The 15,000-nt window shown below is 43.6% G+C and overlaps 1 protein-coding gene across 1 annotated transcript in view; it reads right to left on the minus strand.

The window, feature by feature from the left end:
• LOC130390220 (slit homolog 3 protein-like) overlaps positions 1–14,988 on the minus strand; it is a 32,043-nt gene extending 17,055 nt beyond the window's left edge. Inside the window, exons 1-8 of the mRNA XM_056600036.1 lie at positions 14,886–14,988; positions 14,508–14,590; positions 14,186–14,266; positions 13,312–13,436; positions 11,868–11,965; positions 9,967–10,106; positions 9,516–9,609; positions 8,931–9,068 (exon numbers count right to left, since the gene is read on the minus strand). Coding sequence (XP_056456011.1) covers positions 8,931–9,068; positions 9,516–9,609; positions 9,967–10,106; positions 11,868–11,965; positions 13,312–13,436; positions 14,186–14,237 — 647 coding nt within the window. The 5' untranslated portion in view covers positions 14,238–14,266; positions 14,508–14,590; positions 14,886–14,988. The remainder of the gene's footprint in view (positions 1–8,930; positions 9,069–9,515; positions 9,610–9,966; positions 10,107–11,867; positions 11,966–13,311; positions 13,437–14,185; positions 14,267–14,507; positions 14,591–14,885) is intronic.
• Positions 14,989–15,000: the final 12 nt, after the last annotated feature.

The following is a 15,000-nucleotide window of genomic DNA, read 5'->3' on the forward strand; positions in this document are numbered from 1 at the left end:
TGTGGTTCTAAATGACCAAGACGCTTTGTGGCTCCCTATTTTGATACGAGTTGTTGATATTTGGTGTTTTGGTGTTTTGGTTATGTAAGCTTACTGTAAGTCCTGTGACTGTCTTGTGGAGGAACGAATTAGTGGAAAGTTCTAACAAGGACAGGGCCAGCAGGCCCGCAGGTCGAAAGAAACAGACCTGTAGGATCTTTTCTGACAGTATCCTATTTGGGGTTGAGTTGTCAGTTGGGAATTAATTCAGTCGTTTTTATTTGAGGAGCTTTCTTGGGATACTGACTAGTGAATTTTAAATGCTCATCTTGGTGCAGTTGACCTGCAGATCCTACACCAGGTGAATTTCTGATTCCGATCTTGCTATTTTGAGAAAACAGGCTTCTCGCACTTTTTGAATAGATAAGTCTCTTGGTTGGGATACCGCTTCAGGTGATTAGCTAATCCTGATCTTGGTGTTTTGAGAAGTTTCTTGTTTGTTCTTGATCTGTTCGAATGGTTATGTATTCAGCCATTATTTTAAAAGAATGGGCCTGTCGTTTGACGTTCCGTTTGAATGAGTTTTGACCCGCTAATCTTCCAATCACGCTGCAGTGTTGGATCTAAAGAAAGGGCCAGTCTGTAACTCTGATCTTGGTGCTGTGTGGCAATAGGTTCTTGTTTGAAATTCTGGTTGATTGATTATCCATCCGACTGTTCATATTTTAACCAAAAGGCCAGTTTCTACACTCGGTCAACCTTTTATTTGTAATTAATTACAAACAATTCGGACATTTTTCAATATAAGATAAAGAAATTGTATGAACCGGCTTATTGTCTGTATTTAAGTCGTGTTAGGATTAAGTTACCTCGGAGGTTTTTACGACCCGGTTCATTTTTGTTGTGTTTTTTGTTGATTCTGTCATAAATAAATTAGGCGGACAGAGAATAGTTAATTTGTTTGAAGTAATTGATAATCAAAAATAAATTAGACGGATAGAGAATAGTTAATTTGTTGAAGTATTGAATAAATGTGTAAATCTTCTTTGACTTAAACATCCCCGCGCTGACTCTAACTGCACGTGCACGAGCAATCTCACAGGCTACGAGCAGGAGCCTGCAGGCCAGGCTTAAAGATAACAGTGAAGGGTGGGAGCCACATTCCAACCTTCGGGAGGGAGACGAACGCTTGGGAAGAGTTCACGTTTGTAGCTTAGAGATAGTAAAGTATTTAAACTAACTAGTAGAATAAACTCAAATAAATTGTATTAATAAATAGTGTATTTCAGAAAAAATAAATAAGGTAATAAAGTAATAATTAAAAATGGCACCAACAGCGGTAGAAGTTTTGAGCAGAGACAATCCACTCCTCAGAAATGAGATCAAACGAATTTCTGAGAAGTGGGAGAAGCGGACTGTTAAATCAGGCACAATTTGGCCCGCGGGAGGGACTTTTGATCAGACAATGTGTAGGGACATGGAGGTAGTAATAAGGAACTACAAACCTAACAGAAGTGGAAAAAATGCCTTAGAGATGAGAGACAGGGAAAGGTTAGTGCTAGCTTTGTTTGAAATAGAGGGAGAGAGGTGGCGCGCAATACAACGAGTGGCCAGAAAAATAATCACAAAGGAAGAAGAGGCTCAACCTTTGCCTCTGAAGCTTGAGCCACCGCCGTACAAACCAACTAACATGCATCCACTGATAACAGACAACGTGGAATTTAAAGGGGAAGTCACACTAGATGAAGGAGATAATAAATGTAACACACAAGGGAGGGTCAGTAGGGACCCAGGCACAGAGGTGTCTGGCTGCAGTACATCAATACAAAGCCCCCTAGTACTCCAGTCACGGGGGAAACTAAGGAGAGCACGAAGGGGAAGAAAGGCACCCGACACCCTCCCAGGTAATTATCCCATTCTAGTCAAAGGACAACAGGTCCAATATCAACCGTGGGGTTCACAGGACTTGGAGGGAGTTATTTCTAAACTCCCTAACATTCATAACGGGGCGTCTAAATGGATTAGAACATTTGAGGAACTCACAGTGGGAAAGCTAATGGCAGTGGGGGACCTGAAAGCTCTGTTGGCAAGAGTATTGGGGTTATCTAAAATGGAGTCTGTACTGAGGAATGGAGGGTTGGATATAATGGACGTAATGCTCGATGGGCTTTCACTTGATCGCTACAGAGTGGCGATGTGGGCCACACTCAGAAGGGAGTTCCCTACCCATATCGATCATAAAAACATGAGAGGTCTCCCTATCAACGACACAGAGAATCCTGCATCCTACCTCCAGGCCCAAGTGGACAGATGGCGCTTGGAGACGAATGAGGATCCTGAGATCCATCCTGTGTTTTCGGTCATGTTCAGAAACTCTGTGATAGAGATTCTACCTAGCTCAATCAAAGTTAAGCTGGATGATGTGGTTGGACTGGTTACAAATAAAACTCACAGAGACTTCTGCGATCATGTGGTTCATGCAGTGGACAAATATCGGCAAAATGAACACAAAATACAGGAACAAAGCAAAGAGGTGCAGAGGAAGCTATCTCAGCTTCAGTTGGAAGAACTCACAAAAAGAGAAAAGGAGAAGAAAAAACAGGTGGTTGTTTCCGAGTCTGTTGATACAATATTGCAAGCCGTCCAGCAGGGCGCACCACAAACCCAACCTCCTCAACAGGCATTCTCTACCCCAGTACAACAGCCTCAGAGCCAATGGTCACCCACTCCACCATTCATATGCACCATTCAGATACACCTACATAATACTGGAAACCCAACAAATGGGAATAGGCAGAATCAGAATAAGGGGCCCAAAGGTCAGTATATAAACAATTTACAACAAGGACACCAAGGACAGTTTAGAAACAATCAACAACAAGGATCCCAAGGACAACGCAAAGGTCCTTTAATATGCTATGGGTGCAACATGGAAGGACATATTAGGAGGAATTGTTTGGCTAACCCTTATCCACCACAGCAAGGACAGGGTAACAGCTATCAGGGAAGGCAGGAACAAGGAGGTAGCTACCAGGCAGGTCCCTTTATGGGACAGGGATACTAGGGGTGCTCAGAGAATCCACAGGGGGAGAGTCAGCTTGTAGCGATCACAAAACAAGCTGGTGAGAAACCAATACTGCAGGTTCTGATAAATTATAGAGGCACGCCAATGATGGCCCACACTGGGGCCACTTACACTTGCGTAGGTCCAAATTATGCCTCTCACCTCCCCCTGGCAGGAAAATTCACCAAAACTTTGGGATTCTCGGAGCACACGCAGTTAATACCTATGACAGCTCCAAGGATGATAGTCTGTGAATTCTTATTTTAAGTTGTATATATGAGCGAATGAGTGAGCGATGTGAGCGAGCGAGTGAGTGAGTGAGTGAGCGAGTGAGTGAGTGAGTGAGTGAGTGAGTGAGTGAGAAAGAGTTACATTGAGTTGAGTTAGAGGGGTCAGAAGAAGTGATTTGTGAAGAGTGAGACAGAGAAGAGGAAGAGTGTGTGGATTGGCAACGAGAAGTGGCGATGAGATTGGAGAAGGCTTTCCGGTTAGAATTTTCTTTGGGGAGAATGATATCTTTCGATGGCCTTTTAAGATTAATAATCTAGTTTTGGAGAGTGTCCAAAAAACGAATAAACCAGACAGGAAAGGAAAGGATTACTGAAAGTGAAAATGGTTATGGAGATTTGTGAAAACAAAGGAAGTAGGTAAAGAGAGGTAAAGAAAGTTAGAGAGAAGGAACGTAAGTAAGGAAAACCCGCCGGTGGGGGCTGGACAGAGAAACAACAGAGAGAAAGAGATTGAATTTGCATTGTGCTTAATAGATTATTTGTGCGTTTGGATGTACTCTGTAATTGGTTCCTGAATGTAACCCTTGTCCACTGTTTTAGAAAAAACGTAGAACCACCACTGGGATTGGTGATTCTGTGGTTCTTGGAGACTCTCCAACGCGTCGGAACACCATATGGTATATATCATTACATCTTGGTACACAGAGCACTGGTGAGACAACGGGTTGGATCGGAGAGAGAAGGTGTATGGAGGAGGGAGAGGAATTTAATGACAGCAAAAAGGGCGGACACGGACCGACCCGGAGGTAATAAATCAGCGGAGAGGTGGCTGGGGTCGTTTAGCTCAGGAGGTAGAGCAGTTGTCTAGTAACCGAAGGGTTGCTGGTTCGACCCCCATCTCTCCTAGCTGAGTGTTGATGTGTCCCTGAGCAAGTTAAATGGTGATTACAGGATTTAGGAATAATTATTTAGACTCAAACATGAGCAATTAGCGTTAAAAATTGTCTGCACACCACACTCCACAGGAGTCAATGGGTTCAATGGCGCCAGGGTAAAGTGACTCATCAAACGAGGAGCGGACCCAACCCATGGACTCTGCGTGGATAGGTGGATGTTATTTTGGTGCTTGGACCTGACGAGGTCTAGGTGCTAAGATAACAACACAAATAAAATATTTCCTTCAAGATTAATAAGTAATAGACAATTTATTAAAAGTGATCTTATAATTTAGAAAAAACAATCGGCAATACTTAAAATTTAGACCAAATAAGTATGATAAAACGTTATCCAAATTTCTAAATTTAGGTTATCCACAATGACAAATGTAATTTAAAATAAATAAGTAAAATAAAATGAGACAGGGTGTGTGTGAGCCTGTTCTCATGTGTGTGTCAGGGCTGCCGAGGTAGGGGAGAATCCTCTCCTACTCCAAGTGACTGAATACACAAGGGGATACACAAGCATACTTTAGATAAAACAATATGGTTAATTACTAAATAGAAACAATGTATCAATTCAGTGTTGAATAAACTAGTTAAGATCAACATAGAGGATTTGGGTTTGGTATAGTAGTGAATCAAAATATGGAAAACACTAAATGCAAGCAATAGGTAGAATAAAAGGTTTAATAGGTCGTCCAATTTGAATAGATAGTGAAGGGCAATCGGGTAGGATTATGAAGAGAATTGTGATTTTGAGTAACGGTTAAAACAAAAGTGAGTCGCCCAATATTGAAGATGCAAGTTTTAATCTTGTGATTTTTGTTTTCTTTCACATCTCCCTAGTTAAGGACAATAGGTGGATTGACGCTACATCTGCTGGGAAGGAGACATACATGCTATGTTGTCAAATTGGATTCGGAAGTAGTGGGTTTACCTTCAAATGCCACTAATACTGCTGCAACACTTTAATAATTTTAACTGATAAATTATATTTTGTTTTATAGTCGCCCTGATGTGCATTCATGACGCACACATATGGCTGCATAAGGCAGATGCGGCTGAAGACTCTGTCTCCATCCCTCCACTTTGCGATCTATACCACCATATAGGTGGGGATTGATCGTATCCCAGGTACGGCATCCTGCAATAAGCCAGTATGGAAGGCTGGTTAGCCAACGACGGGTAAGATCCCACCTTGAAGCCCGGGACAACCTAATTCAGGCACAGTCACGATTACTTGGCAGAGTCACTGTGAGCACTGGCTCACCTGATCATGGAGTGACGGACTGCAACCATCATAGGAAAAGCCGGCTGATGAAAGGTGGAGGGGGAACAGGAGTCAGATATGTCAGCTCTGGCAGCAGAGGTCGTCTTGAAACGGGGCATGTCGCGTTTTATTTCATTTTATTTTGCCTTTGTGGCATAGAAGGCCACTAATGCATGTATGTTTTTTCGGTTTAGTGCATGACTTCGGAACAGCGTGGTTTCGGGCGGCTGATGGTAAACCCACCCATATTGGGCTTAGGATTTGGACATACTGGTTTTGATTTCCCTTCCCAAAAGATTGGTTTCAGTTTACTGATGCTTAAGGTTAGACTTTCGACGTTGGGTGCACCAACGGCGTTATTAGATTTGCTTATCATTTAATGCGTATGGTTTTGACCATTGCGCAAGGGGGGAGGTATTGAGGAGAATTAGGAAAAAAATTGAAAACAAGGTTTTTCTTCACCATACTTGCAAATAATGATTAACATCCAGCTAAATGAGTGTGAAATATTTGAAAAAACAGTGTTCAACAGATGGGTAGAAGCAGTCCCATCAGAAGACCAAAGTGCGGCTACGGTAATTAAGGTTCTGACTAGAGAAGTCATGCCAAGGTTTGGAATTCCGTCACAAATTAGCTCAGGCAATAGAGCTGCGTTTATTCAGAAAACACTCAAACAAGTGATTTAACATCTGCATGTCAAACAAAGATTAGGCTGTGTCTACATTCCTCAAACCACAAGGTATGGTGCAGAGAGGAATCGGACACTTAAGACAAAGATTAACAAAATTAAATTAGAGTACTAAATTAAAAGACTAATGCACTACGACTGACACTAATGAGTTATCGCATGAAAACTAACAGAACGACGCATCTAACCCCGCATGAAATGTTTACGGGTCGACCCATGCCTTCACCTGTCATTCGAGGGCCTCATAAAGGACCTCCATTAGAACAATTGGAAACTGAATTAAGACGCTATTTGGGACAACTAACTGGCATACACAGGCTTATTTTTCAACAAGAGAAAGACAGAGTTCCAGAGTTGGAGAAGGAGCCACCAAGGGGGGTGGAGCCAGGTGACCATGTGAGAGAAGGACCATACAAAGTCACCAACGCAACACCAACAGCCAACCAAGTGGAAGGAAGTGCCACGTGGTATCATCTCAACCACTGCACAAAAGCTGCTCAACCCAAAGCCAGAGACGACCGTGAGGAGGAGGAGCCAGACGCAGACACACGTGGGGCTGACCAGCTGCCCCAGGACCAGATCCAGTCGAGCCAAGAGATACAGCAGCATGATGATGCTGAAAACGGGGAGCCTGTTTCTGATCCTTTACGGGTTGTGCCAGATTTCGCTGGCACAAGCACAGACCCCGAGGAAGGATGAAACCACGGGGACAACACAAACCTGGAAGGGCCAGGAATTAGGGGGTGGTAGGCCTACTGAAGAAAGCCAGAGAGGAACACAGGATAATCCGGCCCAAAATCATTCAGGACTAATTGACAACAAAGGGAAAACTGTCTTATATACTCAGATACCACCGCGAGACCAAGTTAATGAATTTGTGTTTACTGTTATGTCGGATAACCAACCGTTATGTGCATTAACCTTCCGCCAGAATCATGAACATGTGCATAGGAAAGATCAGTGTGAATTACATATTTAATTCAATGAAATGGTGTCTGGCATAGAGGAGTCGGGTGACTGGGAGAGGATGCTCTATGGGGAGATAGATTGGAGTGAAACTAGAGAGGAGACCGGAATGTGAGAATCAGACCCCTCATGTGAACCACAACCATTTCAGACAGTGTGAACAAATGGACATTGGACTAATGGGTTTCAGGGCTGGTGGCTGCAACCAGAAGCAACAACCACGATGCCCAAACCCCCCACGTTATATAGTATACCGGTATATGACGATAATCAGAGCTATTCAAATCCATGCAAGCTTGTTGACAATCTTAGTTTTTAATTTTTATTATGTTTCACATTATTGAATGTATGTTATGTCCATTTTTTATGTATAATATGGTGTCACATATTTTTGAAATGCCAATTTTCAATGCATGCTGAATGATTATTGATTATTATGCTGTTTATGATTATTATGTAGGTATTCTAGATACACATTTGATATAGTTGCATGATGAATATAGAATATTGTGTTATTATGATTAGAAAGGTTTTATGATTACATATGAAACAACTTGTAGGGATTAGAGTGTTAATAATACACTGCATTTGGTAAATCTTTTTGGCCTAAAAACAGGTTGAAATCCCTGTCAAAGCTCTGAGGTTTTTACCGATGACCAGATGTGGTGTCAATTTGGCAAGGGCTTAGTAGCATATAGGCTTAGCAATAATTCAAGTAATTTGTTGGAACCTTATTGGCCCCAACAAGGGGGGATGTGTGGTAGAAATTAATGATTATATTCTGTGGTAAGCTATGATTATTATTAGGCCTATATATCTAATGGTAGAAAACATGTAAAGCGCCTTGGATTTTGATCCAGGGCTGGTCACGAGGCCTGGGAGTCTTGGGTCAGAGCAGGGGTTGGGGCGCAACCCCCCAGGAGCAGGAAGCTACTGACACGATGTATGCTGACTCCACTTCCTGGGTCCTAGACTATCTCGGTGACCATCTGTTTAGAAGAATTTGTGTTTGATTATATGTGGACACCTAAAAAACAAGAAACTGCTGAGTACTGTGCTATTGTGTGTTTAAGAAGAGGCTGGAATCTGTTGACGAGTAGTGACTTTGCAAACCCACTCAGGCTGTTGTCGTTGTTGTTTTTCTGCACGATAAAGTCTTTTGTCAATTCTTGCTCCGGACCCCTCGTTTTCATTCTACTCTCTCTCTTGAATTAGTCTAAGTGTTTTATATCTCGGTTAATCTTCAACAACACACACACACACACACACACACACACACACACACACACATACAAACACACACAAAATCACCTACACACACCCAAATTGGGTCTAGACAGTCAAGTGTTTAATAATGAAGATCCATCTGTGTATTTGCCTGCGTGTCCGTATGTCTATTTGTATTTTTAGATATTGACTTTGTGTAATATATATATAGAATATATAAATATATATATAGATATAACTATCATGAATACCTTCCTAGTGTATGTTGGGAAGGCTGCATTGTGAGTGTATTAAACACCTTTTAAGTTTGAAACATTTTCAGATTTACAGCCCATTCAATTTGAGAGCCAGCTCGTCTGGTTTTGCGAATGTAGATAAGGGACTACATGAAAGAGGGCAAAGGATAGGTCAAACCAACTACCAATAATCCTTCAATCAAATGTCTCGCTTTCGTTGATCCCATCAGTGCTGTGTCAGCATTTCTTCATCAGCATACGTGCATGTCTGCATATTAGTTTGTCTTTGTATATCGTGTCCTCTCTATGTTGCATGGGGTTTGCGAGCTCACCTGAAGCCCTCCTTGCAGACACAGGTGTAGCCGTTTATGGCGTCCACACATTCTGCGGCGTGCTGGCACTTGTTCTCCAGACAGTCATTGTAGTCCTGCTCACAGTTCTGCCCCACATAGCCGGGTAGGCACTCACACCTGCAATACATAAAACTCTTATCATTAAAGGACCATTATATACTCACTGACCACTAGATGGCAGTATTGAGATATTGAAAAGAAAAACATATGATCAAATGTGAAGCTAAAGGTTGCAGTGGATGTCACAGATATATTAAATATTAACAAACCAACTATGTTTAAAAATCTCGCAAGCGGTAGAATCATTTATATTTCAACAATTTAGACTTCCAACAAAGATCGCAACCATCAAAACACGTCAATCAAAGTCGTCAAGTTTATAATATACTGTATATGCGTGTTACTATATTCTTGTGACTTCAATTACAGTCTTTCTCTCAATATGTGTGCTTCATTAATGAATTCCTAATATTTTATCTTATTTTACTTGATACAACTCTGACACAAATAAGTAAGCAAGCACGCTTTGAGCCCCCATGGCCCTCTATTGGACGTGTGGTTTACCTGTATGTGCGACCAGAGAGTACACACTTGGAGTCATGAAGGCAGGGATCAAATCCCTGAAGACAGGGATCAACCACTTCTTCACAGAGGTCTCCTAGAGAAAGGGAGAGAGAGAGAGAGATTTGTCACAGATTATCGTCATCAATTCCATCGTCATTGAAGTTTTTATGTATTTGTGTCTTTCAAAGACCAACATGAGAGGTTCAAAACACTGGTGAATAAATGTGCCAGTCAGATGAGGCCTCTGATAGATAATCCCTGGTCCCCAAGCCCAATACACAACACACAACCACACATCAACACACACACAGTCGCAGACAGACGCACACACACACACAGGTGTGTGTGTGGGTGCAAGTGTCTGGGTATGCAGATTACTGTGGTTCAAGGGGCAGTTATGGGTGTAGTTAAGACTGTTACTGTGATGAAGATCAAATTGGCGTGTGCATACCTGTGTAGTTGGGGGGACAGATGCAGGTGTAGTTGTTGACTCCGTCCACGCAGGTGGAGTTGTTTTCACAGTCGTTGTCTTCACAGTCATCTGGGTTCACCTCACACCTCAGACCTTCGAAGCCTGGTGGACACACACAGCTACACAAACACACACACACAGACACACACACACACAAAAACACACACACACACACACACACACACACACACACACACACACACACACACACACACACACACACACACACACACACACTTTATTAACTGCTTTTCCTCGCCTTCCTGGTAGTTTCCAAAATAAACGCAACTAACAGTAAAATATTACAGTCCTAATGCTCTCTCTCTCTCTCCATGAATGTCTTTTTGTCTGTCTTACAATATCTGTATGTCAGTTATTATATCCTAACTCTCTTTGCTTTCAACTAAAGGATGTGGAGAAGCGAGAGAGGAGTGAGAGGAAATGGAAGAGAGGGATGGAAGAGAAGGGAGAAGGGACAGGCTGAGAAAACGAAACATCAGGAAAAATTAGAGAAAAAAATAACAAATAAAGGAAACCGTCAGAGACGTCGGTCTGGGAATATGAGGCAACCAGCAAGCTGTGGCTGTGGGGTCAGAGGTGAGCGTTCACCCAATCACATGGGAGCCCTGACATTTAAACCATATATCTTGACAAATGGGTCCCTGCCACGGAGACATGAGAAATCCCCGGCTAATTGGACGTGTTGGACATCCACAAGTGATTACATCATACGTTCAAATGTCACCGAGGGCTGCTTCGTCCCTCCCCTCCCCTCCCTCTCCTGATTTTTCTTTCCAGTTATTCATTTCAGTTCTCCCTCCCCATCATTCATTGCCCCACCTCTATCTCACTCTCTCCCTTTCTCTCGGCCTCTCTCTGTGACTCTCTCCCTCTCTCACACTCTCTCTCTCTCTCTTTCTTGCATTCTGTGGCCCATACCATGCTACCTGTGTTAGCGTTAGCATTAAGAGGAAAGGTCTGTGAAGGGCAAGCTTAGCTTCTAATAGCATTACCATGCAGGGCGCTAAAGGCCAGTCGCATACCCTGCGCTTCAAAGGGCAAAGGGCTTGTTAAGCAGCCCAGGTAGACAAAGATGAATCCCGGTAAGGTGTTCATGACAATCGGTTCACTCATAATACTCAAGACTGTAGGAACAAAGGGGTTCCTACAGACACTCACAGTTCACAGAGAGTGAGCGTGCATCTGAGTGCATAACTGCAAACTCGATATGGGGTTGCGTCGTTAAAACGGATCGTAGGTCCTGTTTTTGGCCTCATCGTAAAATGATCCCCCTATTCTCCACTTTCTGTGTTTAAGGGAGGGAGGGGGAGAGGGAGGGAGGGGGGAGGGGGAGTAGCGGTGAGGACGTAAGTTGGCTCCTGGTGTCTTTATATACGCCAGTGGGGATCAGACTGGACCGGGGTCATAGTGAGACGTTTCCTTAGTGCTGGATGGCCCAGCTCAATAGCAATGACAAAGCTAATTACTTAGCCGGTAATTTATGTGTGTCCCTGCAGATGGGAGCATGAGTGAGGACTGAAAGGTCCGCCGGCTAATGGGCCTGGGAACCGCAGAGTTAACCTTGCATCCCAAACGGCAACATCTGAGTCACCCCTGCTCCTACAGGGTTTCCTAAGCATTTCAAACTGCAGCAGGGGAAATGCTGATGCTGATGCACAGGGATGTGTTCACCAATATGTGTGTGTATATGTGTGTGCGCACACACGTGTGTGTGTGTGTGTATGCGTCTGTGTGTGGTGTAAGCGTGTGTCTTTACCAATTATGAACACAGAAATAGGCTTAATGCTATCATCATCATCGTCATCATCATATGATCTCGTTAACAACATGAATGGTTTGGCTCCAGGATGTTACTTTACCTGAACTGGTCTTCCAGGCCAGGCTGGATGTGACAGGTTGCTCCGTTGGAACAGGGGAAACTCAGGCAGCTGTTGATGCTCACCTCACAGTTTTGACCCTGGGAACAGGTGAGGGAGGAGGAGAGTGAGGAGAGGGGAGGAGATAAGGATAGAAAGGGGAGGAGAAGAGAGGGAGGAGAAGGGAGAAGAGGAGAAGGGGCAGAGGATGGGAGAAGAAAAGAGGATACAGGAGAGAGAGAGAGAAGAGAAGAGAAGGAGGGGTCCAAAAGGATGAGAGAGGAAACATAACAAGGTGACGGTTAATATTCAAATTCAACATCAAACACATTTACTTAAAGAGTTTGCAGAAGGTTGACTTTGTGTGGGGAACCTTAACTACTCAATTGAATTAATATATTACATTAGTTGGGATTCAAGTTCAATTTGTACATTATGTTGGAGAACTATGGTTTGTAACCACAACACCTATTGTGTTAAATTACAAGATAAGCTTTGCAGGTTAATGCTATACTCTCCATCTCTCTGGTCTCTGACTTCGGCTCTCAAACAAAGGACAACAAGTTCTCCTTTACCACTTGAAATATTCCTTTTGCGACCCCTGCGACCTAACCCTTCTCTCGAAACTCTTCTTTCCTACTTCAATCCTACACTATTGATGTTTCTGTGGACTATTCAAACACATTTAGATGAATGCCCTAGTGAGGGATAGCTCACATATACCCCCCCCTTCCCCACACACACGCACACACACACACATACATATGCACATACATACGCACGTGCACACACACACACACCATCCCAGCACTAGACTCAATAGCAGATCTACAAATCTGACCTAACCGAGGCTCTGACAGATGGGGCTGCCCTCTGTGTTGTGTGGCGTCGATAGACATTGACCATAGAGGGCTGCTGTCATCATGACCCTAATGATCAACCAGCAGATGCATTATGCATGGCCGTGCCCAATACCCAAAGGAACGTCGGTCTCTGCTACACACCGCAAGATCCCTGTACCACAGAGGAGAATCCTTTTGTTTTCCTTTAGTGGCTAAAAATCCACTCGTTAAAAGTAGACCTCATACTGATCTGGGCTCGACTCGTGATGACAAGTGAATGTACTGTAATTGGAAGTCAAAATCTAAAGGTCACATTACTAATTAATCGCCATGCCTCTTCGACTAATCCCATCATCATCATCATCATCATCATCATCATCATCATCATCATCATCATCATCATCATCATCATCATCATCATCATCATCATCATCATCATCCAGGTCATATGTCAGGAGAGTGTATGGAGGCTTATTTGGAGTCTAATTTCTACGGAATTGGGTGGGAACGCGTTTCTATTCCACCGATCGGATAACAACCCTTGGAAGTCTGCTTTACACAAATGGCCGACGGGTGACCCAGTGACACGTTGACCCGGGTCTTACCTTGAACCCAAACGGACAGGTGCAGTGGTAGGATCCCACGGCGTCAGCTACACAGGTGCCGTTGTTGTGGCAGGGTGCCGCCTGACAGGGGGCGCACTTTGATGTCAGACTGATGTCAACTGGGCCTGAAGAAGAACACAGAAACATTTGGGTTTCTTTATTGCTGACCTGTGTCGCTCCACTGGTAGAGCATGGCGTATTCACTGATAGGGTAAGGGGTTTTAATCCTGCCGGAGCATCACCACTCACGATATTGTACGGCAGTTTGGATAACAGCGCCCCGTCAAATGGTGAATGCAATTATTTCAGCTATGTTGGACGTACTAGAGTAAGTACTTGTACGGGACTTGGAGGAGAAAACAGAGAAATGCACTCATTTTGGAGTGAGTCAGTGATAGATGTTATGTCACTGATGTGATAGAGAGTGCGTCGAACTGTCCACTGAGGTGCCACTCTAAGAACACTCCTAGGTGATACCAGGACCGTGTCCCTTTTGGTCCCATTTTCAAATAATAATAAACCTGCCCTGTTTTTGCCCTCAGTTTTCCCGCTAGACGGTCACATTTGTACTGCCGTTTAGGGTCCTTGTGAGGTTCTAGTGGAAGAGGGAAACGTCTGCTAAAGCATGGGATCAAGCACTGTTAAGGCTGCATCGACACGCCAGGTTTAGAGTTGCATCTGCTTTCTGCACACCTTGATCCCCACTAATCTGCACTAATCTTCAGGGATTAATACAGACGGCAGGGGTTTGATCTCTACTAGAGGTGATGTACAGCCAGGGAAGAGATGCGAGAGATAGACATACATAGGGCCATATGAATGGATGGACGGATAGATTGATAGATGTACAGACAGACGAGAGACGGATAGATACCTTTACATTGGAAGCGGTTCAGAGGCGTGGTGAGCAGCAGTCTGTCGGCCATGTCTGGTGGTCCAGTACAGCGAGCAATGCCTATGGAAACCCATAGAAACATTGTGTTGTTCTCTCGGATTACATTAGTAGGCAATGGGCCATTATACCATATCATGTTGTGTATCTTATTTTGTATGATAACATTCAATAACACATCTTATCATTTCATTTAAACCACATCGACACCATCCCCTAACATATCATTCCATATCATATCAACAATATGTATACAACACAACAATTCATTTTATCAGGGTTTGTGTAATATGTGATATCTCACCAGGTTCTTTGAAGCCGGCCTTCACCCACTGAGAGAGCCAACGGAGATCACAGTTACAGTAGAGAGGGTTGGCCCCGAGTGCCCTGCACATAGACAAACACACACACACACACAAAAACACACACACAAAAGCACACACAGGCACACGAAGACACAGACACGCACACACACACAGGCATACATTCGAGACGATGAGAAATTAATATTACATTCCACAATATCACATTGTGGGATGTAAGTCATTATTAGACAAGCTCAACATAAAATACCACAAGCATTCACACACACACACACACACACACACACACACACACACACACACACACACACACACACACACACACACACACACACACACACGTGCATGGTTGCACTTACAGGTGGGACAGGGAGGTGAGGTGGCTGAAGGCGCCCTCCGGGATAGTTGAAAGGTCGTTGCCATGGAGAGTCCTGGATGAAAGAGAGGACCAGCAACATTTAAACATCATCACTC

Source organism: Gadus chalcogrammus, chromosome 10 (genome assembly GCF_026213295.1).
Source record: "Gadus chalcogrammus isolate NIFS_2021 chromosome 10, NIFS_Gcha_1.0, whole genome shotgun sequence".
Lineage (NCBI taxonomy): Eukaryota > Metazoa > Chordata > Actinopteri > Gadiformes > Gadidae > Gadus > Gadus chalcogrammus.